The sequence below is a fragment of the Trichosurus vulpecula genome, chromosome 5 (assembly GCF_011100635.1).
Source record: "Trichosurus vulpecula isolate mTriVul1 chromosome 5, mTriVul1.pri, whole genome shotgun sequence".
In the NCBI taxonomy this organism is placed as follows: domain Eukaryota; kingdom Metazoa; phylum Chordata; class Mammalia; order Diprotodontia; family Phalangeridae; genus Trichosurus; species Trichosurus vulpecula.
Genome location: NC_050577.1, coordinates 213,795,145 through 213,821,048, shown reverse-complemented (window position 1 = coordinate 213,821,048; position 25,904 = coordinate 213,795,145). Strand labels below are relative to the sequence as shown.

Below are 25,904 nucleotides of genomic sequence, written 5' to 3'. Positions count from 1 at the left end.
ATAGTACATAAAGCACTGGGCCTGAAGTCAGGAAGACTTGAGTTCAAATGTGGCTTCAGACACTTTATGGCTGTGTGTCCCTGGGCAAGCCACTTAACTATGTTTGCCTCAGTTTCCTCATCTATAACATGAGCTGGAGAATGAAATGGCAAACCACTCCAGGATCTTTATCAAGACAACTCCAAATGGGGTCACAAAGAATCAGACATGACTAAAAAACAACCAAACAACAACGAACTGGAGAATAGCTAAAGGCAGGCAACCAAATGATGAACAGATCTTTAAAATGTGTCCTGTGATGAACAGTCTAGATTGGAGAGGACTTAGCAGGGCCATGGTAGCTGTCCTTACCTATTGAGGAAGAGGGATCAGATTTAATCTTTAAGCTCCAGAGCTGAAACTAATCAATACTGAGCCAACTCTGGTAGGAAGGACTCTTTAACAATTAGAGATAGATTGCCTTGTGAAATAATGAGCTGTACATTGTGGAAGTATTCCAGTGGAGGTTTAGATATTATAGAGAGCATCATTGCACAAGGCAGAAAGTTAGAACAAAATACCTTGAGGATCTCTTGCAACTTGAATGAGAGAGTCATCACATCTTAGTTTGTTGAGGATAGAGCCTTGGAATAGATTCTCTGGGCCAGCCGCCGTTGTCATAGCTCAGTCCTTATCATATTAAATGAGAAAATGCTCAAAGCACCATCTCATGGTTGTACTTGCATTTGGTGAATGGCTGAGGTCCTTTATGGGCAAGTCACCTCATAGTACCAATACTAGACACTTAGTGGGCTTTGAATAAATATTTGTTTGAATGAATAATTTGCAGTGCAGTCTTCCTGAGGGCTTCCTGGAGCACTTTCCAGACCAGGGGAGCAGATGCCCTTTTAGCCATCACAGACTCATATACAAATGTTTCTGAGGACAGAAAACTCTGCTACACCTTTATCATTTGAAGGTTGTTACTGTTCAGTCTTGTCCAGTTTTTCATGACCCTGTGGACTGTAGGACACTGATACCATCCATGGGGTTTTCTTGGCAAAGATACTGATGTGGTTTGCCCTTTCCTTCTCCAGTGGATGAAGGCAGAGGTTAAGTGACTCATCCAGGGTCACACAGCTAGTAAATGTCTGAGGTTGGATTTGAACTCAATTCTTCTTGATTCTGGGTCCAGCACTTTATCCACTGAGCCACTTAGCTGCATTTTGTTGTTAAATATTGTTAAATGCTTGTTGATTGATTATTAAAAAATTATGGATATAAAGAATTCAGAGAAGCAAAGGAGTTTCTTATGTATAAGAACTGATGCAGAATGAAGCAAGCAGAACCAGCAAAATGATAAATATAGCGTAACATAACATAACATAACATAACATAACATAACATAACATAACATAACATAGCATAGCATAACCATGGCAGCTAGATGGTGCAGTGGATAGAATCCTGGAACCAGGAAGACTTGAGTTCAAATCCAGCCTCAGACACTTACTAGCTGTGTGACCCTGGGCAAGTCACTTAACCCTGTTTGCCTCAGTTTCCTCATTTGTAAAATGAGCTGGAGAAGGAAATGGGAAAACAGTGTCTTTGCCAAGAAAACCCCAAATGGGGTCATGAAGAGTCCAACTCAACTAAAACAATGAGACAGCAACAACCTCCCAGAGATGCTGTGAAAATCAAATGAGATGACATTCATAAAGCACTTAGCATGGTCCCTGGCACACCATAGGTGCTATCTAAGCTATCATCATCATTATTATTATATCAATGCAAATAAACAACAACAAAAACTGGATCCTAGAGAAGAGAGAAGACTTCTTTTCTTTGAAGAAATGGGGGACTGTGGGTGTGGAGCATTGTATACAGTCAAAGTCAGTCATCATATTGGTCAGATTTACCAGATTGCTTTTTTCTTTCCTTTTCTTCATTGCAAAGAATGTTTCGCGAGGTAGGAGCATAAAGAGAGAGAGAGAGATTTGGAAATGAAAGTGGTGAAAAAAATAAGTTGTCAATGAAAATTTTTAAAAGTGGGTTGAAGGCAATGCGGTATAGAAATCTATCTTGCTCTACAGGAAAGTAAGGGGAAAGGGCATACAGGGGTGGTGGTGACAGAAGGGAGGGCAGACTGAGGAAAGGGGCAGTCAGAATATATGCCATCTTGGGGTGGGGGGAGGGTAGAAATGGGGAGAAAATTTGTAACTCCAAATCTTGTGGAAATCAGTGTTGTAAACTAAAAATATTAAATAATAAAAATAAATTTAAAAAACATTTTAAAAGTGGGTTGAACTACCAAACTTCTAAGGTCCTTTTTAGTTCTAAAATTCTAATTAGAGGGAAAGGGAACAAGTATTTATTAAACACCTACTTTGTTAAGCAGTATACACATATCTCCTTTGATTCTCATATGGACCATGGGAGGCAGGTGCTTTTATTATCCCCATTTTAGAGCAAGAAACTGAGGCAGAGGTTAAATGACTTGCCCAGGGTCGCACAGCTAGGAAGTGTCTGAGGCTAGATTTGAACTCAAGTCTTCTTGACTCCCCATTGTACGACATAGCTGCAGGTACAAGCAGCTTTGTGTATTGTAAAAAACTAGCCTTGAAGTCAGGAGATTTGGGTTCCAAACTTTCTCCAAAATAGCTATGCTGCTTTGGACAAGGCACTTGCCTTCCTCATCCTCAGCTGTAAATCAGATTTCAGAGGATCACTGATTTCAAGCTGGATGGGACTTTTGAGGTCATCTAGTTCAGTTTCTTAATTGTGCATGCGGGAAACTGAGGCTTGGGGCATGGTCACATGGGCATAGAAAGTGGCCAAACCAGGGTTCAAGCCCAGCCTCTCTGATGGCAAATCAATAACAATGTAGCACATGCTCTAAGGGGGACAGTCCCAACTCCCACTTACAGGTGGGACCATTACCTTAGACCACGGGCTTCCTCCAGCATGTATGTATGCATTATGTTCTTACATACAGGTATTAGGAAAGATGGGTAGCTGGAGGAAGTAGCTGTGTGACCCTGGGACAAGTCCCTTAACCCTGTCTGCCTCAGTTTCCTCATCTGTAAAATGAACTGGAGAAGGAAATGGCAAACCACTCCAGTATCTCTGCCAATAAAACCCCAAATGGGGTCATGAAGAATAACTGGACAAGACTGAAGTGACTGAACAACAAATAAGGAAAAACCTTTGTAAACCATAAAGTTCTCGGAAAATAAGATTATTATTATTATTATTACCTTTATTCTGAAGTACTCCCTGCATGTCCCTGTTGAAATCATTGGCTGAATCAGAGCTGGAAGGAACCTGGAAAGCCATCATTTTATAGATGGGGAAATTAAGACCCAGAGGGGTTAAGGGAACATGTCCAGCTCACACAGGTAGTAAGTGACCAAATCAGGATTTGAACCCAGTTCCTCTGTGCTCTTCCCGCTGTAAGCCCCCTGCCTCTCCAGTAAGGAGTGATGCTCTTCTGCCAAAGGTACCTGGGTATTTGTTGCCCGATCCTCTGTCCTCGGTGCTGGAAAGAAACTTGTAAATGTTTAATCAACTTTGCTCCTGAATGCCTGCTTTGGACGAGAGCCTATTAATAAGTGGAGTGGCTGAGGGGCAGGTATGATGTCCGTTACTATAGCATCCCCTTGAAGAGGATCTGGGAGTGAGAAGCACAGCTGAGCTCAGGAAAAGGCACGTGGGGGTGGGGTGCAGAGCGCAGCCCAAACCAAGGCAGGACTAGAAAGAAGCAAAGGCACAGGGATGTGCTTCTTTCCCAAGTCACTCAGAGAGTGCCCCCTTTGGAATCTCCACCTGCAGCCCCTAGGAGTCTGCCTTGAGCTTCATTGCCTGTGCATATGAGAGCTGCTGCCGACGTCCGGACTCTCTTTTAGGTCTCTTAAGGAGTCTCCCCAGCCTGGTTGCTGTCAGACCCCATTCCCCGTTGCTTTTTTTTTCTGTCCTGGGAGAACTTGATTGGATTCCATCTTCCTGACACTTCCCTGGGAGAGAGTGGTTACTTGTCTTCCTGGGAGGACTCCGCATGGGCCTCTCAAACTGGAAATGAGCAAGAAGGATGGACACAGTGAATGATCGCTGCTAACCTACTCGAGGGGCCCCTCATTCACCATGCCGTTTAAGGGGTTCACTACCTTCAAAGAAAAATTCCTGAAGCCGGGAAAGGAGGGTGTGAAGAACGCGGTTGGCGACTCGCTGGGCATTTTCCAAAGGTAAAGTTTTGATTGACAAGTTCAAGTTCAGGGCTTAATTCTACCTTGTGTGGGCTAGACAGATCAGGCACCCTAACGTGTTTATAAGCAATTTTAAGAGAAATGTCAAAACTATATCGTTGAGCCCAGAAGACACCCTGAGATGTATTCCACGCTTCTAGTGGGAATGAAGGCGGATGGAAGAGATGAATGTGACATGGAAGGGGGTGCTCTATAACTCTGAGCTGGAGAAGATGGGGGGTGGGGAGATAATGACATTTCCTGCTAAGATGGCAATGCTGAACGTGGACAGGGCTCCTAGTTAAAATGCACCTCCTGTGCTCCATTTGATTACCCTCTAAATGATGAATAGTCTTAATTCTATTACCGTAAATGGGGATGACATCACTTTGCACTATTTCCCGAAGGTCTTTCCAGCTTTCTTTATGTTTCCTACACTTATGTCATAAGACCACTGCAGTGTTTTATGATACGAATGGACCACGATTAATTTAGCCGTATCCCTTCTACCTGGACATTTAGGTGGCTTCCTGGCTTTTTTTTTTTTTTTTTTTTTACAAATAATGCTACTTTGCATAGTTTCTAAGCAAGATGAGTTGGGATTTAATATTCAGTTTCTAATGAAATATTTCATTACAAAATTACACAGGCAAGTATTTTAAATTTAGAAATTATAGATGGTATCTTCATGTGTGACTTCTAAGGTAAGAAGGATGAAGTATTGGTAGTTTGAGCATAGTAAGATCAGGTCATCTTAAAGCAAAAGCCCATCATTCATATTTAGAGGGATTTATATCACGGGAAATGGAGGATTCTGAGAGCTTGTGCAAAAAGAAAGAAAACCATTTATAAAAGTACAATCCAGTGTGTGATTATTAAAAGAAATGCCTCTCAAAAAAACTGTCTGACTATGATTAGTTTCAAATATTTGAAAGGATGGGAAACTTCCTGGAATTTTAAAAGAGAGACCAAGTTTCTACGTGCATTTTGTAGTAAGAATTGGTGCTTTTTATCTTTGAATACAAGGTGAAAGTGATTCATCGGTTGTATTAGCATGTAAATAAAAGTAAGCTTATTTTCTCAAGATCTCTGTATATTCTTATTGTGGTGATCTGATCACTTCTCCTTGGAAGTGAGAATATCTAATGTATACCTTGTCAATTTCAAACAGATTTTGGTGTATTTGTGTTTGCTTAAATTTGAAAGGTTGATCCATAAAGAGAGCCTCTATGCAAAAATGCATTGAATTAAATGTGTCCTTAAGCTTACGGACTAATGCAGTGGTATTTAATTTAATACTTAATTTAATAATGTCATTACATTTAAATAATCACAGCACCTCTTGGTGCCCTAGTGTCCTGAAGGGTGGTGAGATAGAATGAGAAAGATTTGCAATGATGAAATCATTCTTTTAATTTTTTTTAAAGCAAACATTCAGCTAGGAAACTTGGATTGAGTACCTGGTTGAATTTTCTTCTTAATCGAAAAGTTCTACCAGACCCACAGTAAACCATTAGTAGACTGACTGCTAGTTCACTGCCCAGAGCATCACACCTAGGAAATGCTTACAACAGGTTATTGTGAACAGATTGATATTTTTTACCCAAATGCTGCCTCCAACAATTTCCAGTTCCTCCTGGACTGAAGTCTGTATTTCAGTTCTGCTGCTTTACTAGCTGTGTGACCTTGGGCAAGTCTCTTGGACTCCCTGGGCCTGGGAATCCCCTTCTTTAAATGAGAGGCTTGGGCCAGATGACCTCTCAGTTTCCTTGAAACTCTCAATCTATGCTTCTGTGATGATCCATCCACGTAAATGAGACCAACAGACTAAGACAATATGGTTTAAGTTGTCTGTAGAAGCAAGACAGGAAGTCTTCAATGAACAAGCTAAAAAAAAATCCAGTTTGGAGACTTTAAGTCACTGCCTTAATCCCCAGCACACTCCTCATTGTAGCATTTATAAATAATAAATTGCCATGCAAATCATGATTGTTGTTTTTAAGACCTGTTATGAATTTGTCATTCTGATAATATTGGTGAGTTTTTGAAAAATTTAGCTATGTTTGGTTTCTCATAGGTATATTGCCCTCTCTCCCCCAACAATTTTTGATGTCTGAAAAACACAGACCTCAGTATTCTTGAATCTACAAGCTGGCCACAGGCTATTAGGCTAGCAGGTGACTTTAAAGCATGTCTCTGAACAATTTCCTGATCTCCCAGGGAATATAATCTCCTTTTTAGAATGGATTGTTTCATGAAAGAGATCACAGGCACACTTCTGTAGTCTGCCTTGAACAGCATCATAGGCACAGTGTTACATGACAGCTGCAGGACTGTTAGAGAAATAACAAACGTGCAATTTCCCCTGTGTTCTTTACCACAGCTCCTTCTCCCTCTTCTTGACATTTAGAGCAGGTGTTATTAGCCTGAGGTCCAGGGACTTTTTAAAAAATACGTTGATAACTATTTTTCAATAGAATTGATTTCCTTTGTAATCCTCTGCATTTTATTTGATGTATTTAAAAATATAATTCTCAGAAGGCATCCATCCATAGGCGTCACCGGTCTGCTGTCAAAGGTGGCATTCCACCAAAAAGAATGAGAGAGACTGGGAAAAGGAAGAGCACCAACAATTTTAAGTGGCATTTAGGAGGAGTGATGCATAATGCAAAGAAGAATCAAGTCTTGCCTCTGAAACACACTAGCTTTGTGACCATGAACAAATCACTTCATCTCTCATTTCTCGACTCCCCCAGGTATCTAAAGGCATAGATTACAGATAAGTAGCTAGTCTATATCAGTGGAAGGAATTTCCTCCTCACTGAAAACATTATAGATTTTTTTTTTAAAAAAAGCAAATCACCAGATGTCCTTACTTTTTTCTCACACTTTGAAGTTTTCCCAGATCTTTTATATACAGGCAGTGTGGTACTTGGACTTGGAGACAGGAAGACTTGAGTTCAAATTCTCCTTTAGATACTTACTAGCTATATGACCCCTTCCCCTCCCCAAGTCACTAAATCTCTCTGTGCCTCAGTTTCCTAATCTATAGGAAGAGAGTATTGGTCTCAATATCCTCTAGGGTCTCTTCAAACACTAAATCTATAACTCCATGAACCTCACAACATGCCTGTAAGGGAGATTCTATAGGTATTATTAACCCAATTTTACAGGTAAGGAAACAGGCTCAAGGAGATGAAGTAATTTGTCCATTCAGCTAGTAAGTATTCCAGTCTAGATTTGAACTCAGGTCCCAGTCTCTTGACATCAAGTGCTCTTTCCACCATAAGTTGCTTCCTCTGGCGAAGGTTAGTTCAACCTAATAAATGGTGGTCATGGGATTCTTCTAATCATCTCTATAAGTAGCAAACACTAATATTCCCATCACCCTTGCTTCTTTAGGTGGAAACATAATGGAAGCTTAGATGCCACAAAGTTGAAGTCTCCTTAGAATCTGCATTTCTTTAGGAGTGGGAGAAGATCCCATGCATTGGCACTTTCTCTCCACAAGGGGGAATTGTTGCGCACGGTTGCCTCCTTCCCCATATCAGGATCCATGCCATCTCTTTTCCCCAAGTGTAGCTGGGTAACAAGCTTACGTTTGTCACAGGTTCTTGGTCCCCATGTCAGGGAGAGGCGCTTCCTACATCTCTACATCTCTAAAAATTGCTAAAGTAAATTCTCTTGGTCCTAAGCTTTCTTATCTGTAAAGTGGGGCTAATAATACCTGTAGCATCTACTTTATAAAGTTGATGTGGGAATCTAATGAGATAATGTATTAATTGCTTTGCAAACCTCAAAATACTATATGAATTTCAGCATTATTATTGGGCCTACTGGTATCTGGTTGTGATTATTTCTATTTCTAATATGCTATTAAAACTTTCTCCTTTGGCAGCAAAGCCAATAATTAGAGCTGCTACTGGGCTCAGTAATCTCTCCCTCTCCATGTAAGGACCCCTCTGCTTTGGACTGACATTTATCATCTTGACTGGGTTCAGTAATCAGGTTCTTAACCTAGGTCCATGAAGTAGTTTTTAAAATTTTTTAAAAAATAGTTGATGACTGTATTTCAATATAATTTATTTCCTTTGTAATCCTATGAATTTTATGTATTTAAAAACATTATTCTGAGAAGGGGTCCATGACATACAAAAAACCTCAAGAACACTTGCTATAAGAGATGGGTTAGACTTGCTTTCCTGACCTCTTAGCATTCCTACTTAATACTTAAAGATTGGGGGAAATACTTAAAGATTGGATTTTTGTCTCATGTCTGGGGTCTCCCCAAATTGGGGAACAGAAAGTCATCCAATGTACAATATATATCAGGTATGGGGTGGGTATTTATTTCCTATTCACACACACACTATTTAATACAGTTAGGCAGCTACATGGCACCTCCTGGAGTCTAGAAGACTGGAGTTCAAATTTGGCTGCTAGCTGTGTGACCCTGAGCAAGTCACTTAACCCTGTTTGCCTCAGTTTCCTCATCTGTCAAATGAGCTGGAGAAGGAAATGGCAAACCACTCCAGTATCTTTGCCATGAAAACCCCAAATGGGGTCATGAAGAGTCAGACAGGACTAAACAACAATAATACTTAAAGGGCTCTCAGAAGTACGTGATGGCAAGATTTAAGCAATCAGTAACTTAGAATTATTGTTATACTCTCCTATGAGGTTGAGATTTAAAACCATTAAGATAAAGAGGAAACTAAGGCTGGGAGGCAGCTAATATTATCATTTTACAAAGGTGATCACTGAGGTTGGGAGAGGTGGCAGCATCATGCAGAGCTCTAGCTTTAGAGCTAGAAGGGACCTCAGAGACCACGGTCACCCTCTTGCTTTTACAGTTGAGGAAATTGACAGTCCTAGAGATTGTGGCTCTCCTTGTTCTTAAATACTTGTAGTAGGATTCCAGTCCAGGTCTTCCTGCCTTTGAGTTCAGCACTCTGTCTACAATACCATGCTACCTCACAAGTAAATTACAAGGAGGTGAATTTTAGCCCAATAGGAAGAAAGACCATTCATTTAAACATCCAGAACTTTTCAACCATAGAATGAGAGACCTTGTGAACTAATGCGTCTCCTGTCCTAGAAATGCATCAGCTTTCAAAGTTGGAAGGGACCTTGGAAATGGGAGAATCAGAATTCGAATTTGTCTTCTGTCTCCAAATACACTGCTTGCTTCTACTATTCCAGCTCTGCCATTTTAACAGATAAGGAAGACAGAGACCTCAGAAAATAAAAGGAGTTACCAGAAGTCACACAGACACTATCATAGGGGAGTTTTGACCCCACATCCTCTGACCCTGGAGTCAGCATTCCTTCCATTTGATAACATCATCTCCCTCAGCACATCGCTGCTGTGCCTGAGCAAAAGATAAGCCGAAGGTGGGGGTAGACAGTCAGCCATATCATGTTAAAGGTAAGTAAACATGCCTGCCAGAACAAAATGGAAGTGCTCTCACTGTGGGCCCAGATTTTGTTTTTCAAGTTCCTCCACAATTATTATGAACATTTGAACTGTGAGTAAATACTTTTGGCAGCACCCAAGGGCTAAAGCACATGGCTCATTAGTGTTCCTTAAGAAGTGGGCTCCCCTGTTCCATAAGACACTTGTCTGTGAAGAAAGAACCTTCACACTAACACAGCCCACAAAGCTTCCTCACCTATATTTAGAGAAACAGCAGTATCCTGGCATCTCTGAGAAGAATGTGATTCAAAAGACAAAGTAAGGAAGAAGTGTTGAGAGAAGGTCATTAAAATCATGAGATTATAAGCTCCCTGAGGACAGGAACTATCTTTTGCCTTTTCTTTGTATCCTCAGTGCCTGATAGCACTTAATAATTGTTTGACTAACTGAATGACTTCATTTCTTAGGAAAGAAGTTCATTTCTGACTGGTAACTAAATATCTTTGTGTTTGGAGGCAAGCAGCACATAAGGGGACCTCCATTGCTGGGTGGTGGTATGGGGGAATATCAATCCCAGGATACCTTGGGGTGGTAAGCCCAGGTGACAGAGGAGCTCAACCCAGAGTGATTGAAGGGCTTACAAATGCTATTAGCACCCTCAAAATTCTGAGCCCTGAGCCCAAGTCCTGGTTACAGCTATAGTTTCTTTTCTTTCCTAATTAAATCATTCTCTGAGGACTCACCATGGTATGGGGGTGATGCTGGGTTTTCAAAAGTTACAATAGAAAAGCAGAAACTCTGGCAGCTTCTTTCACACTGGGAAGGCTTGGGGGACCTGCCTGATGGAAAACAGTGTCAGACCACCAGCCTAGCTATGCCCCAACAACCCTCTGCCTCTCCCCCAAATTGTCACTGCTCTTCCTCCTGTTCCTTAAATCATTTTTTGGTTGATATTTTGTGTTTAATGATCTGTGTAATTGTTATTTTCCTCCAGTAGAATGTAAGCTTCTTTTTACACTTCTGGTTTTCATTGTTCGTCTTTCTATCTCCAGAACCCAGCACAGTGGCAGGCACTTAGTGGTCAAGAAATGGTTTTTTTTTTAACTGAATACATTTTGGGGGATGGAGAATGATTAGACAAAATATTTTAAATATAAATTTGGTTTTAATTTTCATTGACAAGTACATATCTTAAAAAAATGGTCACATGGCTATTGTGTAAGAGGGAGGATTCAAATACAGGACTAGGCAGGACTGTGATAATAAATGTTTAACAACCAGCTCTTTGTGAGAAGGAGGAATGTTTTCACAGATTCACTTTTAAATTTAATCTGCATTATTATTAATATTTTCTTCATTACTTTCTTAAATCTAGGGAACCAACAAAACAGTAAAGCAAGTCCTAATTTGTAGCACTTGCCAATTTTCAAGATGTAAATGCTCACATTGATAATTTAACAACCAGCCCTGCCAGTTGGAGCTGCCTCCAGCTCACCTCTAGATCTAGAACTCTTTTTGCTATGTCACACTGCTCCCTTATGTAGTTTAGGAACTAAATGTGTGGATTTTGTCCAGTGATCAGGCTTACTTGGTTTTAAAGAGGGGCAAAAGACCAGGTAGGGAAAAGTTAGGCATATCTTTCTTCCTTTCCTTTCCTCTTTCCTTTCCCCTTTCCTTTCCTTTCCCCTTTCCTTTCCTTTCCTTTCCTTTCCTTTCCTTTCCTTTCCTTTCCTTTCCTTTCCTTTCCTTTCCTTTCCTTTCCTTTCCTTTCCTTTCCTTTCCTTTCCTTTCCTTTCCTTTCCTTTCCTTTCCTTTCCTCTTTCCTTTCCTCTTTCCTTTCCTCTTTCCTTTCCTCTTTCCTTTCCTCTTTCCTTTCCTCTTTCCTTTCCTCTTTCCTTTCCTTTCCTCTTTCCTTTCCTTTCCTTTCCTTTCCTCTTTCCTTTCCTCTTTCCTTTCCTTTCCTTTCCTTTCCTTTCCTTTCCTCTTTACTTTCCTCTTTCCTTTCCTCTTTCCTTTCCTCTTTCCTTTCCTCTTTCCTTTCCTCTTTCCTTTCCTCTTTCCTTTCCTCTTTCCTTTCCTCTTTCCTTTCCTCTTTCCTTTCCTCTTTCCTTTCCTCTTTCCTTTCCTCTTTCCTTTCCTCTTCCTTTTCCTCTTTCCTTTCCTCTTTCCTTTTCCTCTTTCTTTCCTTTTCCTTTCCTTTTCCTTTCCTTTCCTTTCCTTTCCTTTCCTTTCCTTTCCTTTCCTTTCCTTTCCTTTCCTTTCCTTTCCTTTCCTTTCCTTTCCTTTCCTTTCCTCTCCTCTCCTCTCCTCTCCTCTCCTCTCCTCTCCTCTCCTCTCCTTTCCTTTCTTCTCTCTCTCCGTCTCTCCGTCTGTCTCTCTCTGTCTCTGTCTCTCTCTGTCTCTCTGTCTCTGTCTCTGTCTCTGTCTCTCTCTCTCTCATTTTTTTGGAAAGAAATGCCTCTTCTTCCCCCTTCCACCTTAGGACCATACTGTATTCAAGCCTCAAGATACAGTAATAGAAAAATTAATGGAGGTCATCCTTTGACAGCCCAGAAGTCATCTTCCCAATGGTTTACTCACTTGGTTAAGGTGTTTGTTGGACCTAATCACTTTAGGATCTCCCAAGTGTTATCTTTGAAATGGGTGTTGCTTGTCTTAGTCTTTTTTGCAATCCTTTGAAAATAATATGATGTACCTGTTAGTTTTTGACAAACTGCATTTTTCTCTCTCTTTTATTTTTTAAATTCTTGTTAGGAGAGGTGACTCACTGGGGAAGAGAGGGAGAAGGGATACAGATTCACTTTTAAATTTAATCTGCATTATTATTAACATTTTCTTCATTACTTTCTTAAATCTAGGGAACCAACAAAACAGTAAAGCAAGTCCTAGTTTGTAATTAGAGATGAAGGTGATGCAAAACCAGAAGGTATCAGTAAGAAAGAGAACTGATATATGTTAATAGATGTGGATTTGCATCTTTGGCCCAAGAGCCTAACGCAATGACTGAGATTTGTTGTTGGCTGGGTGTGGAGGTGTTGATCTGTGATTCTACCCCTTGGGGTGTGTGTATGTGTATGTGTGTGTGTGTGTGTGTGTGTGTGTGTGTGTGTGTGTGTGTGTCTGTGATTTAGTGTCCAGGTGATTTATTGCCAGCAGCACCATAACTACCCACTTTTGCAATAGAGGAGAGAATCTGAAATTGCCTCTGTGGAAAGAGCACTGGTTCTGCAGTTAAAAGACCTGGATCCAAACTCCCCGCCCCACCACCCCCGACACTTAGTACCTATGTGACCTTGGCATGTCACTTAGTTTCCCTGGGTCTCAGCTTCCCCTTCTGTAAAGCAAGGGGATTGGACTAGATGACTTCGAGTTCTGTGATGCTAATGGCATGGCCTGTTTAGAAATGATAAATGGATATTTGATATACTTTCTACCCTAATCAGCTTTGCATGATCTGGGCAAGTGCCCCACCCTTGTTATGGCTGCTTGCTGATCACTAGAGTGCTAAGGGGATATATACACACACATGCATACATACACACATAGACACACCTACATATATGTACATATACATATACATGCATATACATACTTGTATATATATACACACATGCATACAAATATAGAGATAGGAATATAGATATACATGCGCACATATACACCAGTGTGAATCAAAGCAGTTCCTGAAATGACTAGGGTTTGTGAGGAGATTTAGATTATTTTAGGATGAACAAATGGCAGCTATATGGGAGCAAATGTTCCCATTTTCTTGTTCCAATTACCATGTGCTTGGAGGCTGTAAATTGCTGGGGCACCAGGAATTGCCAAGTTTGTGCTTTAGAAAGTTTGGTTGGTTAGTCACTTGTATTTTAGCCAAACTCTCCTGCTGACTGTTTTGCTTCCATACAATGGAAAGAACACTGGATTTTGAGTCAGGGGACTTGGTTGTTCATGATCTGCTTAACTAGAGAGGAGGAAACAAAGTCTGGGTGAGAACATTTCTATAAGTACCATTGGGTGTGTTGCCAAATGGGAAGGATGCAAACAGTTTCTTTTATTCTTGATAAATGATGTCTAGCTTAAGTTATAATCTCTTTAAAAATTGTAAATGAATGAACAGGAATGCATATAGTTCCTCAACTGAGCCACGAGATTTTTATTAAAAATTAGAATTCTCTCTATCTGGAAAAGTGAGTCTAAGCCCCTCAATGGTGCTTAGAACCAATGAAAGAAAGGAAATGACACCCATCCCATGACCTGCCATTTCTCCATTAAATCACTCTGCTTCTCATACATTGAGTCATGTGATATAAAATAATTAGCTGAACTATATCTACTGAAAGTGTTATGGAAAAACCATTCTGTAAGAAAAATTCTCCAACCAGATAATTTGAATAAAAAGAAGGCAATAAGTGCAATGAATTAATTCAAACTCTTTACGTATAAGGGGATGAATGACAGCATTTTGAGAAAAGTTTGCCCTGTAATTGAATTCTTAAATTGTGTGTCAAGTTACTCCTTTATGGCCCCACTGATCATCCCTGCAACTTTCTGGACCAAAATTCCCCTCTTCCCTGACCACTATTCTCCTGTGTGGGTTGTTTCCCTCTATTAGGATGTAAATTCCTTGAGAGCAGGGACTGTTTTGGGGAAGGGAACACATATTTATCAAGCATTTACTGTGTACCTGGCATCGTGCTAAGGGCTTTACAAATACTGTCTCATTTTATCTTCACGACATCCCAGGGAAGTAGCTGCTATTACTATCCCCATTTTGCAGAAGAGAAAACTGTGGTAGACAGAAGTTAAATGACTTGTCCAGAGTCATGCAGCTAGCAAGCGAAGTTGGATTTGAACTCAGGTCTTCCTCACTCTCGGCCCAGTGTTCTGTCTACTGTACCATCTCATTGCCCAGAAGGGGTCATTAGGGAAATATATGCCAGGAAGAGAAGACAAGTCCATGTTCATGTGGTGAGAATAAATGATATCAGGTGGAGAGTCAGAGAGTTCCCCCGTATGCCTGTAATGTCATTTGATTTCCCACCCCTATCTTGGTTCCTCCCCCAAATTACCATGAGATTATTTTATCTGCTTTGTATATATTACATATGCACCTGATTATTTTATCTGCTTTGTATATATTACATATGCACCTGCTGTCTCCTTAGAATGTAAACTTCCTAAGAGTAAGGGGTCTTTCATTTTTGTGTCTGCAGGCATAGGATCTAACACAGTGCCAGTTCTAGAGTTAGCACTCAATACTGTTTGGTGGTTGATTAGCTGAGTCAGAAGAAATTGGGGCCCTCTAGTATTTTGGGTAGATTCCCCCAGGAGCAAATGTAAGAGGAAAACACAGACAAGTGTCTCACAGCATGATTGGGCATGGGCGAGCTGCCATATGCATCAATGGATCGGATATGTTTGAGCATCAGGTGTTTGATCCAGGCACTGGGCTAGATATGGAGGAGACAAAGACAGTCCCTGAAACAGTCCCTGACCTCAAGGAGCTTATGTTCTATTGGAGGAGAAAACTTCTACCCATTAAAATCTATAAAACACAAGGTATCCCAAAAGTCTTAGGGCAGTTTAAAGCTATTAAAGATCTGAATGGGAGTAAAAGATGTCAGGGATGCTAGGATGAGGAAATAAGCTAGTTGGGTGGTGACAATGAGTGATAGCAGGTAGACAGCCAGAGTATTCCTTGTTCCTCTATAATGGCAGAAGATCCTCTGTCTCCTCTGGTAAAGTTTACGTAACAGCTTCCTGAAAAGCTCAAAATGGCACTAAAACTTTTGGGACATCCCATATATACAAATTGAATCCAAGTTAAGTTGGGTGATTCATGTAAAAGACTTTCCCAGCCTTCCCTCATTATGAAGCTAAGCAAAACAAACCAACACATCAGACAAGTTTCACAATATATGTTCCATTTTATGCTTATAGTCATCCACTTAACTACTAAGAGGAAGGAGGTAAGAACTAAAAAAAACTGTTGAAAGTGTAATTGGAAAAGTAGAATGTATCCTAGAAGGTCTTATTAAGTTGATTGATCAATCAATCAACATTTGTTTAGGCTTACTATGTGCCAGGCACTGTGTTACGTTGCTGCTGTTGTTCACTTGTTTCACTCGTGTCTGATTTTTTTTTTTACAATTTTATTTTATTTCATTTTTTTAATTTTTATTTTTAGTTTACAACACATGGTTCTACATACTTTTGAGTTCCAGATTTTCTCCCCTCCCTCCCCACTCCCTCCCCAAGACGGCATGGAATCTCATATAACTACCACGTATAACTTCGCATTGAATTAATTTATACACTAGTCAAGTTGTGGAGAAGAATTATGACCAATGGAATGAATCATAAGAAAGAAGAAACAGAACCAAAAAAAAAAAACCAACCCAAAAACAAAAACAAAAGAGAAGAAAAAAAAACGAGCATGAAGTGTGCCTCAATCTGCATTCAAACTTCATAGTTCTTTCTCTGGATGTAGATAGCATTCTCCATCGTGAATCCTTTGGAGTTGTCCTTGCACCTTGTGTTGCTGAGAAGAGCGAAGTCTGTCAGGGTTGGTCCTCACGGAATCCATATATCTGTGGTTGTGTACAATGTTCTCCTGGCTCTGCTCCTCTCACTCAGCATTATGTCATGTAGGTTTTTCCAGGTTGTTACGAAGTCCGTATCATCCCCATTTCTTATGGCACAATAGTATTCCATTACCTTCATATACCACAGCTTGTTCAGCCATTCCCCAATCGATGGGCATCCTTTTGATTTCCAATTCTTGACTACCACAAAAAGAGCCGCTATAAATATTTTTGTACGTATGGGTCTTTTTCCCGCTTGTGTGATTTCTTTGGGATACAACCCTAGAAGTGGTATTGCTGGGTCAAAGGGTATGAACATTTTTATGGCCCTTTGGGTGTAGTTCCAAATTACTTTCCAAAATGGCTGGATCATCTCACAACTCCACCAGCTATGTAACAATGTTCCAATTTTCCCACATCCTCTCCAGCATTTATCATTTTCCTGTTTTCTTATTTTAGCCAATCTGACAGGAGAGATGTGGTATCTAAGAGTTGTTTTGATTTGCATTTCTCTAATCAGTAGTGATTTATAGCATTTTTTCATATGCCTATAGATAGCTTTAATTTCTTCCTCTGAAAACTGCCTGTTCATAACCTGATTCTTCATGACCCCATTTGGGGTTTTCTTGGCAAAGATACTGGAGTGGTTTGCCATTTCCTTCTCCAGCTCATTTTACAGATGAGGAAACTGAGGCAAACAGGGTTAAGTGACTTGCCCAGGATCATACAGCTAGTAAGTATCTGAGGCCAGATTTGAACTCATGAGGATGAATCTTCCTGATTTCAGACCTGGCACTCTGTTCACTGTGACACGTAGCTGCGTACTGTGTAAAGTACAAAGGATTTGAAGAAAAAGCTTGGTGAAAGAATAACAATGGTTCCTGCCCTCAAAAGCTTATGTTCTAACTGAAGAGATTAAGATTTACGTAAATGGACACATGTAAGAAAAATAGGATAATAATGATTATAAGTAGTAATTATATTGCACTTTAAAGTTCATGAAGCACTTTACATGCATTATCTTATTTAAAACTCATAGCAACACAATGAGATAGGTGCAAATGGAGATAATTATACCCCCATTTTACAGATGAGGAAACAGGCTGAGAGACGTTTTGACTTGGGAGGGCAGAGTCACATAGCTAACAAAGGTCAGAGGCAGAATTTGAACTTGGGTCTTCTTGACTATTTCAATTTTATCCACGATTCCACCTAGCTGCCCAAGGTCATGGCAGGTGGTAGCTAGCTAGATGACCCTGCTCCCACAGTTAGAATCCTTTTATTCTTTTTTGCTCAACATAATTTCCTTAATTAGACCTAACCCTTTCTTTTCTCCTCTTTCATTTTCCCCCTCAGAAAAATCGATGGGACCAATGTGGAAGAAGACAACATTGAGCTGAATGAAGAGGGGCGGCCAGTGCAGGTTCCAAGTCAGAGTGCTCCTCGATGTGACTGCTATTGCTGTGGGATACCCAAACGCTATATCATTGCCATCATGAGTGGCTTGGGTTTCTGCATTTCCTTTGGGATTCGCTGCAATCTTGGTGTTGCCATTGTGGAGATGGTCAATAACAGTACTGTGTACATAAATGGGAAGCCGGAAGTCCAGGTAGGTGAATGTTTTATGATGTAAATTCATTCCCCTTAGGATAATTCTTGGGTTAAGTCCTTAGCCTCAATTCACTAATTTCCAAATGGATGCCTTTGGTAAGGTAGAGATTATGAGATGGAGTCTGGTTTAGTTCATATGGAACGGTTGCTATTGTCGGTGTTTGTCCTTCATTCTAGAAGAAGACCATGATATCAGGAAGATGATGCCATGACTTTCAAGTGAATTGGATTTAAGTGAGGGAGGGCTGTGCAAAGTCACCAGGGCTCCATTGATTACCCCATCCCACTTAGGCAAGAATACTTTTTAAATAACTTACTAAACAAAAGGTATTTCTTAAGCAGTCATGAAAGCAGTATGGCGTAGTAGATAGAGAAGTGGCCTGAAAGCCAGGAAGAACTGAGTTTGAATCCCAGCCCTGACACCATTATGGGAAGTATAATTCTCGGCTGACCTTTTTACTGCTTGCTCTAGGTTATAAATGGACTTCCATTGGTAGGAGTTTTTCATTCAGGAATTCATGCATTAGCAGGACTGGAATGCAGATCATTTTGACCACAGCTCACAAGTTTAGGTCTGGAAAGGATATCTGAGGCTATTTGTTTTTACAGATGAGGAGGATGGAGGCAGAAGGCAGTTAAATGTCTTACTCGGGGCTCAGCAAGATCTGAACCCAGATCTTCCTGACTCCAATCCAACTTAGTCGCCATGCTGACTCAGAGGCCATCTCTACATCTGTTTGTCTTTCCTTAGAAACAAAACTTTCCAGGCATTGTTCCAAGTATTGGGAGAGCAAAGTAAAAAAAAAAAGCTGTACTTTGTATCAGGGAAGAAACAATACATACAGAGGCAAGAAAATACAAAATACACACAAGGTAAATACAAAGTAATTTTGAGCTGGTCCTCAGGGAAGATTATAAAGAATCGAGTTTGTCTTTGAATCTTAGACTCAAAATCTAAGTTGCGACTGTCTTTAAAAAATAAATAAACCAGAGTCATTCATTCAGTCAACAAAGCTATTAATTACTTTGTATCAGATACTGCAAAGCACCAAGGATATTAAACAAAAACATTCCCTGAAGGCGCTTACTCCACGCCAATGAGAGTGTGTGGTAACTTGGAGATACTCAAGAAGTATTTTTGAATTGAATTGAATACATATCCATTTAAGACTCCTCAATGTATCCTTACCTATTCTCCAATTGTTCAGGGAATCATTTGTAGTTGTTCAGTCGGTCTGACTCTTTATGACCCCACATGGGGTTTTCTTGGTAAAAAGATACTGGAGTGGTTTGCCGTTTCCTTCTCCAGCTCATTTTTACAGATGGGGAAACTGAGGCAAACAGGGTTAAGTTACTTGCCCAGGGTCTCATAGCTAGTAAGTGTCTGAGGTCAAATTTGAACTATGGTCTTCCTGCTTCCAAGCCTGGTGCTCTATCCACAATTAGCATTTATTAAGTTCTACTATGTGCCAGGAATTGTGCTAAGGATTGGGAATATGAAGAAAGGCAAAAGACAACCCCTGTCCTCAAGGAACTTATAGTTTAATAAGGAAGACACCAGGCAAACAGCTATGGACAAAGAAGACATAACAGATAAATAAGAGATAATCAGGAGGGTGGCTTGCATCTAGGGAGATCCTGAAGGGCTTCTTTTGAAGGGATTTTAGCTGAAACTTGAAAGAAGCCAGGGCAACCACGAGGCAATTGGTAGGCTCTGGGAGTTTGAGTGCCATATTGGGGAAAGAACATTGAATTTGGAGTCAGAACACCTGTGTTCAAATGGTAACTGATATTATCTGTTTGACCTTGCTAAAGGCATTTAACCTCCATCCATGTTTCTTTATATGTAAAATGAGCTGCTTCTTATACATGATATTTCATCTCTAGCCTCCACACCTTTGCCTAGGCTGTTTCCCATGGCTAAAATGCCCTGCCTCCTCACCGCTACCTCTTGGAATCCTGAGATTCCTTCTACTCACAGCTCAGTCGTCACCTCCCACAGGGGGCTTTTCCAGGTGCTGGGCTCTCTCCCAGTTGAACGAATGAATGATCTGATGATCTTTGGGATGCATCACGTCCCTCTATGAATTCCTTTTACAAGATGAATTCTTTGATGAGAAGGCCCATGTCACTGGGCGGGGGGGAGGGGGGCAGGGCAGCAGACAGAGAGGGAGCTATGTGGGCAAGCTAAAGGAGAAGGAATGAGGGGCAGGTCATTTGTTTCATGGCTCAAGACGCTTTTTCCCAGAGCCCAAATGTTTAAATAAATAACTAACGTGTACACAACAGCCTACAAAGCAGCTTTTCCCATAACAGCTCTGTCAAGTAGACAGGGCAAATATTAACAGATGAGAAAACCAAGGCAACAGAGAGGTTCGGTGGGTAGAAGGAAGGGAGGGAACATTCATATAGCACCTACTATGTGCGAAGCCCTTTTACAAATATCTTATTCAATCCTTACAACAACCCTGGAAAGTGGGTACCCTTATAATCTTCATTTTACATTTGAGGAAGCCGAAGCAAACAGAAGACAAATGTCCTGCCCAGGGTCACACAGCTAGGAAATGTCCGAGGTCACGTTTGAGCTCAGTTCTTCCTGACTCCAGCTCAAGTGCTCTACCCACTGTGCCACCTGTTGCCCATGACTTGTCCAAGATCATAGAGCGAATGAGTGTCAGGTTTGGGCTGGTCTGAACTCCATGTCTTGTCCTACAGTTTCCTGGCCATGGCTTCATTCTCTGACTGGCTCCAACCCAACAGGGACCAGGAGCACACTCTTGGCTCTTTGTCTCATCTGTACCTGTTTCCCATCTTTAGGCCTTCTAGTGCCCTTTTGTGGGTTGTCTTCTATTAGATTGTAAGTTTTTTTTTGGAGGCGGGGAAGGCTACGCAATTGGGGTTAAGTGACTTGCCCAAGGTCACATAGCTAGTAAGTGTCTGAGGTCGAATTTAAACTCAGGTTCTCCTGACTCCAGGGATGGTGCTCTATTCACCGCACCACCTAGCTGCCCCAGATTGTATGTTTCTTGAGAGCAGAGACTTCTTGGTTGTTTGTATGTATATTCCCAGTGCCTGGCACATAGTAAGTGTTTAATAAACTCTCTCCCTCCCTCTCTCCCTCTGTCTGTCTGTCTCTCTCTTTTTGGACACCCTGCATATATATATGTGTATATATTACACATACATGTATATATAATATACATATGTATATGTTACATATAGGTGTGTATTACATATATGTAGATATAATATAAATATATATGTATATATTACATGTGTGTATATATAATACACACATATATACATATATAATATATCCTTATATTTTTTATTTATTTAAATATATACACATATTATATATATATGTAGGCATATAAGTCCAGGGCTCTATCCAAAATATAACAGATTTTTTAAATAACATCTTCATTGACTTTTGTTTCTACATTCCCCTTCATTTCCAAATGGATATCTTCTCTGCTCCCCCTAACTTTTAACGAAAAATAGAGAAATAAGAAGAAAAGGCAGTTCAGCAGATCTAACCAACACACAAGCTTGTTTCCACCCCTAAGCAGTTGGCCACCTCTCCAGTGAGGGGAAGGAGGAGACAGGATACTTTCTTCAGCCAGAAACTGCTGCCCTCAAGCCAAAGGTAGCTTAGAGGAATTTAGAAGCCCAGAGGATCTTAGCATTTCAAGATGGAAACTCGCTTTATTGAAGATGATCACTGGTTTTTGGTGGTGAATGGACTGCAATGAGCGAATACAGGCACCCAAAGGCTCCTTACTAATACCTTTTTGTTCCAATGTGGGATGTGTGCTCTGAGAATCCCCCTGGCACCTTTCAGGAATTGTTTCTCAAGCATTATTTTTTGAAGGCTTGTGTATATCAGTGTGGCTTCAGATGTGTATCACATGTCTTATTTCAGTCCTTTGTTAGCAAGCCCAGCTAATTAAAAGCCCTCTGCTGAGGCCCAGAGAAAGATGACTTGTAGCTTTGCATTTGTTTATTGCCAGGAAAGATAGGGCTGGGTCAATAGCATGGGCTTTATGGAAAGACATTTTAATAACCCACACGGAACAATGCTTTTGGGGACTCTGCAGTTTTCATGGTCCCATCTGCCCTGGGACCCCCTGAAAAGCTGATTCTAATCTAAAATATTCTCCGCCAGCCTCGACCAGGCTCCAGCTCACAGGCTCAGTAATATTTGGAAAACTGGGGTCCAATTCTTCCTTTGGGTGCTGTCAGAGGCCAGTCACCACTAGGATCTACACTGGTCTCCTTCCTTTGTTCATTCTGATATTTCTGCAGTTACTGATCATTTTTTAGAAAGAGGAAAATGATTATAATAAAAATAATGATAATGATGGTGATGAGAGAGCATATTTATGTGTGACCTTGGGCAAATCATTTTACTTTCTCTGGGCCTCAACGTTTTCATCTGTAAAATGGAAAGGGGAGAGGAGAGTTAGACTAGATGGCTTTTCCAGCTATAAATTTGTGATCCTATGGAATATTTTTGTGTTTTATCTCATTTGACTCTCCCAACCACCCTGTGAATGAAAATAGGGCTAAAGGCTGACCTTTGATTCCTTTGGTATAGAAAACTCCCAAGTGAGGAATTTCTCTTTACCAGTGCAGGTTGGCACCCTCTCTGAGACTTCCAGCCCTGAGAAGTTAGATAATTTGCCTAGGATGACATAGCCAGTGTGTGTTAGATTTAGGACTCAGATCCAGGTCTCTCAAAGGCTAGAATGCTAGCCACCATGCCAAGGCCTCCTTTTTTGTGTCAGGCATCTTCTTGGCAGTCTGGCAACACCAAAGGACCCCGTCTTGGAATGATGGCTTGTTGCCTACATTCATAATTCAAAGAACTCTTAAGTCTCAGTTAGAGGTTAGTGAAGATATATATATATATATATATATGTATATATATATATATATATATATACATATATATATATATTTCCATTCAAGTTCATGGATCCCCTGAAATCTATCAATGGACCATGGGACCCCGGGGCAAGAGCCCTTATATGATGCCATGATGTCTGGGTCAATAGTAACAACAGCTAACATTTAAGTAGCATTTCAAGGTTTGCAAATTACTTTATATACATTATGTCATGTGATCATCACAGCAACTCCCTGAGGTAGGTACTATTCCTATTCCTATTCCTATTTTATAGGTGAAGAAACTGAGTCTGATGTAGGTTGAGTAACTTGCTTAGGGTTGTAGCGGTAAGTCTCTTCAGTGGGATTAGAACACAGGACATTCTGACTCCAAGTCTAGCTCTTCACAAGTGCTATTACTAGCTTCATTATATAGAGGAGGAAACAGAGATTCAGGGAGGTCAAAGTCACTCACCCCTGGTCATACCTGGGATTTAAACCCAGGTCTTCCTGACCACAAATCCCATGCAGAGCAAGAAGACATAATTTTGCTAAGCTCAGCAGAAAAGAAAGGACGTTTGACATTGCATGAGCATGGGTGGGGGAGGGGGATAGGGAAGTAAAGGTCTGGCTCATAACCAAATGAAAAAAAATATGACTTCATCGCTGTAGCTGAACGTGTTCAACCTTATAATGAGGAGTGAAATGTCTAAATGGAAGAGAAAGGGCTTGGAGAAGCTGCTGAGAAATCCTTTGGCGGTGAGGAGAAACCTGAGTGGTTTGTGCCGAAGTGCTTTCTGATCCCCCTTTCCAAAAGGAGGAGAAATGGCATCCCGGGGTCACAGCAGTGGGAAGACAATCTTGTCCGGTCTCCAGAATACTAGTCAATTCAACCCAGTTCAGCTGAAATCCTTGAACATTCGCTCTTTGTAAGGTCTGTTTAAATCCGACGTGGAAGTATGTAAAATAAAATATGCTGAAAGTTTATAATAATCACAGCCTAGGAAGAAGGCTTGAGCTGCATGCTGATGATCAAAGCTAATTTAAAATACTTGGAATTTTTATAGAACTTTCGATTCAATTCAACAGGTAATTACTGACCATTAGTGTATCTAGGTCACTTGCCTCCCGGGCCTTGGTTTCCTCATATGTGACATGAAGGGGATAGACTAGATCACCTCTGAGGTCCTTTCAGTCTCAAATGTATGCATGATCCTATTATCTGGACCAGGGCAGGTAGGGGGTGCCGTGGGGCACAGAGCGCTGGGCTTTGGAATCAGAAACATCTTCATGAGCTCAAATCTGGACTCAGACACTTACTAGCTGTGTGGCTCTGGGTGAGTCATTTCACCCCATTTGCCTCAGTTTCCTTATCTGTAAAATGAGCCAGAAAAGAAAATGGCAAACCACTTCAGTATCTCTGCCAAGAAAATGCCAAATGGGGTCATGAAGAGTCAGACATGACTGAACAGCAACAACATTACTTGGACCAGGTGCTTGTGTCAGAAAGGCAAAAAACAAATAATTGTGTGTGTGTGTGTGTGCGCGCGCACATACATAGTAAAAACAAAGCAATTTGTTTTGTGGGAGGGCAGCAGATCCTAGCATGGCCCTGAGGGGAAGTCTATTTGAGCTGGGCCTTGAAGGGAATTTGTGGCAACAGGGGAGAAGGACAAGCATGCCATCTGTGTCAGCTTGGGCAAAGGCACACTTTAGATTTTGCAAAACATATGAGATCCTATGTGTTTAATGGGTGGGACCTTAGGGGCCTTGAGGTCCAACCTCCTCATTTTATAGGGGAGGAAACTGAGGCCAGACTTGCCCAAGGCTATACGGGTAGTCATTAGAAGGCACGGGACTTGAAGCCAGGTCCCCTGATATCAGATCCAAAACAATTTCTACTGGACCCTGTTGCCTTCCCATTCCAGGCCTACAACAACCTGGTAAAAGTCAGTAGGATCTATTTTATCATTTGAATAAGGAGGAGATTGAGGCCCAGAGTCTCAGCTTTGAATTTAGTTTAACTTATCTGAGCCCTCAGTTTACTTAAAATGAGGATATTGGACTAGGTGGTCTCTGAGGTCCCTTCAAGCTGTAGATTCACAGATCTATGGCTTAAGTTTTTTGACTGAACTACTCATCTCATAGAGCCACTCCAGTGGACCAGGAGGTGTTAACCTTTTGATATTATGGACCCTTTTTGTAATCTTTGGCTATTTTTTCATTTGCATCCAACTCTCTGTGACCCCCATTTGGGGTTTCCTCGGCAAAGATACTGAAGCAGTTTGCAATTTCCTTTTCCAGCTCATTTTACAGATGAGGAAATTGAGGCAAGCAGGGTTAAGTGATTGGCCCAGGGTCACACAGCCAATAAGTGTCTGAGACCAGATTTGAACTCAGGAAGGTGAATCTTCCTGACTCCAGGACTAGCATCATCTAGTGAAGCTTCTAGACCCTCTTCAGAATCATATTTTAGTGCATAAAATAAAATACCCAGGTTGAAATATATGTTAAAATATTATTATCAAAACACTTTTTCAAAAGCTCATGGTCCCCAGGCAAAAATTCCCTGAATAGGCCAGTCAGTGAAAATAATTATCAGGTTTTTTGATGACACTCAAATCCCAGATGACTTATTTTCTCATTTGCAGAGAGCACAATTTAACTGGGACCCAGAGACAGTCGGACTCATCCATGGATCTTTCTTCTGGGGCTATATTATGACCCAGATTCCTGGAGGCTTCATCTCAAATAAATTTGCTGCGAACAGGTAAGAATCCCTGGAATAACACACTTGTCAGTTTTAAATTTAGCTTTGTGTGTCCACAAAATCTGTCCAATTCTGTTTTCCTGAATAGTAAGACTGGGGCTACGTGGAGGACAAACTCCTTAGATATTCAGTTGCAGTGTATTCCTCACTAAAATAGTTCTGTCTTGTTCCTTTGACTGGCATTTTAGTAGAATGAGCACTGACCTGGGAGGAGACATCTGGGTGCTAGCTCTGACTATGCCAATAATTTGCTGTGTGACTCTGGCAAAGTCACTTCCTGAGGCCTCCCTTTCCTCATCTGTAAAATGAGGGCCTTGTGCCCTAAAGTCCTTTTCAGCTCCAGATTTAGGAATCTGATGACTTATCCCAAGTTACTTCCTCTCTCTTGGCTTGTCTCCCTCTGTTCTGCC

General features: G+C 40.9%; 1 protein-coding gene across 2 annotated transcripts in view; it reads left to right on the top strand.

Moving 5' to 3' along the window:
* The first annotated feature begins 4,119 nt into the window (after window positions 1-4,119).
* Window positions 4,120-25,904, top strand: part of SLC17A8 (solute carrier family 17 member 8) — a 51,406-nt gene continuing 29,621 nt past the window's right edge. The window contains exons 1-3 of one of the 2 annotated variants that reach the window (XM_036761491.1): window positions 4,120-4,220; window positions 17,580-17,832; window positions 25,376-25,494. In XM_036761491.1, the coding sequence (XP_036617386.1) occupies window positions 4,120-4,220; window positions 17,580-17,832; window positions 25,376-25,494 (473 nt within the window). Of the gene's footprint in view, window positions 4,221-17,579; window positions 17,837-25,375; window positions 25,495-25,904 lie in introns of both variants that reach the window. The other variant, XM_036761492.1, reaches the window with a different exon arrangement.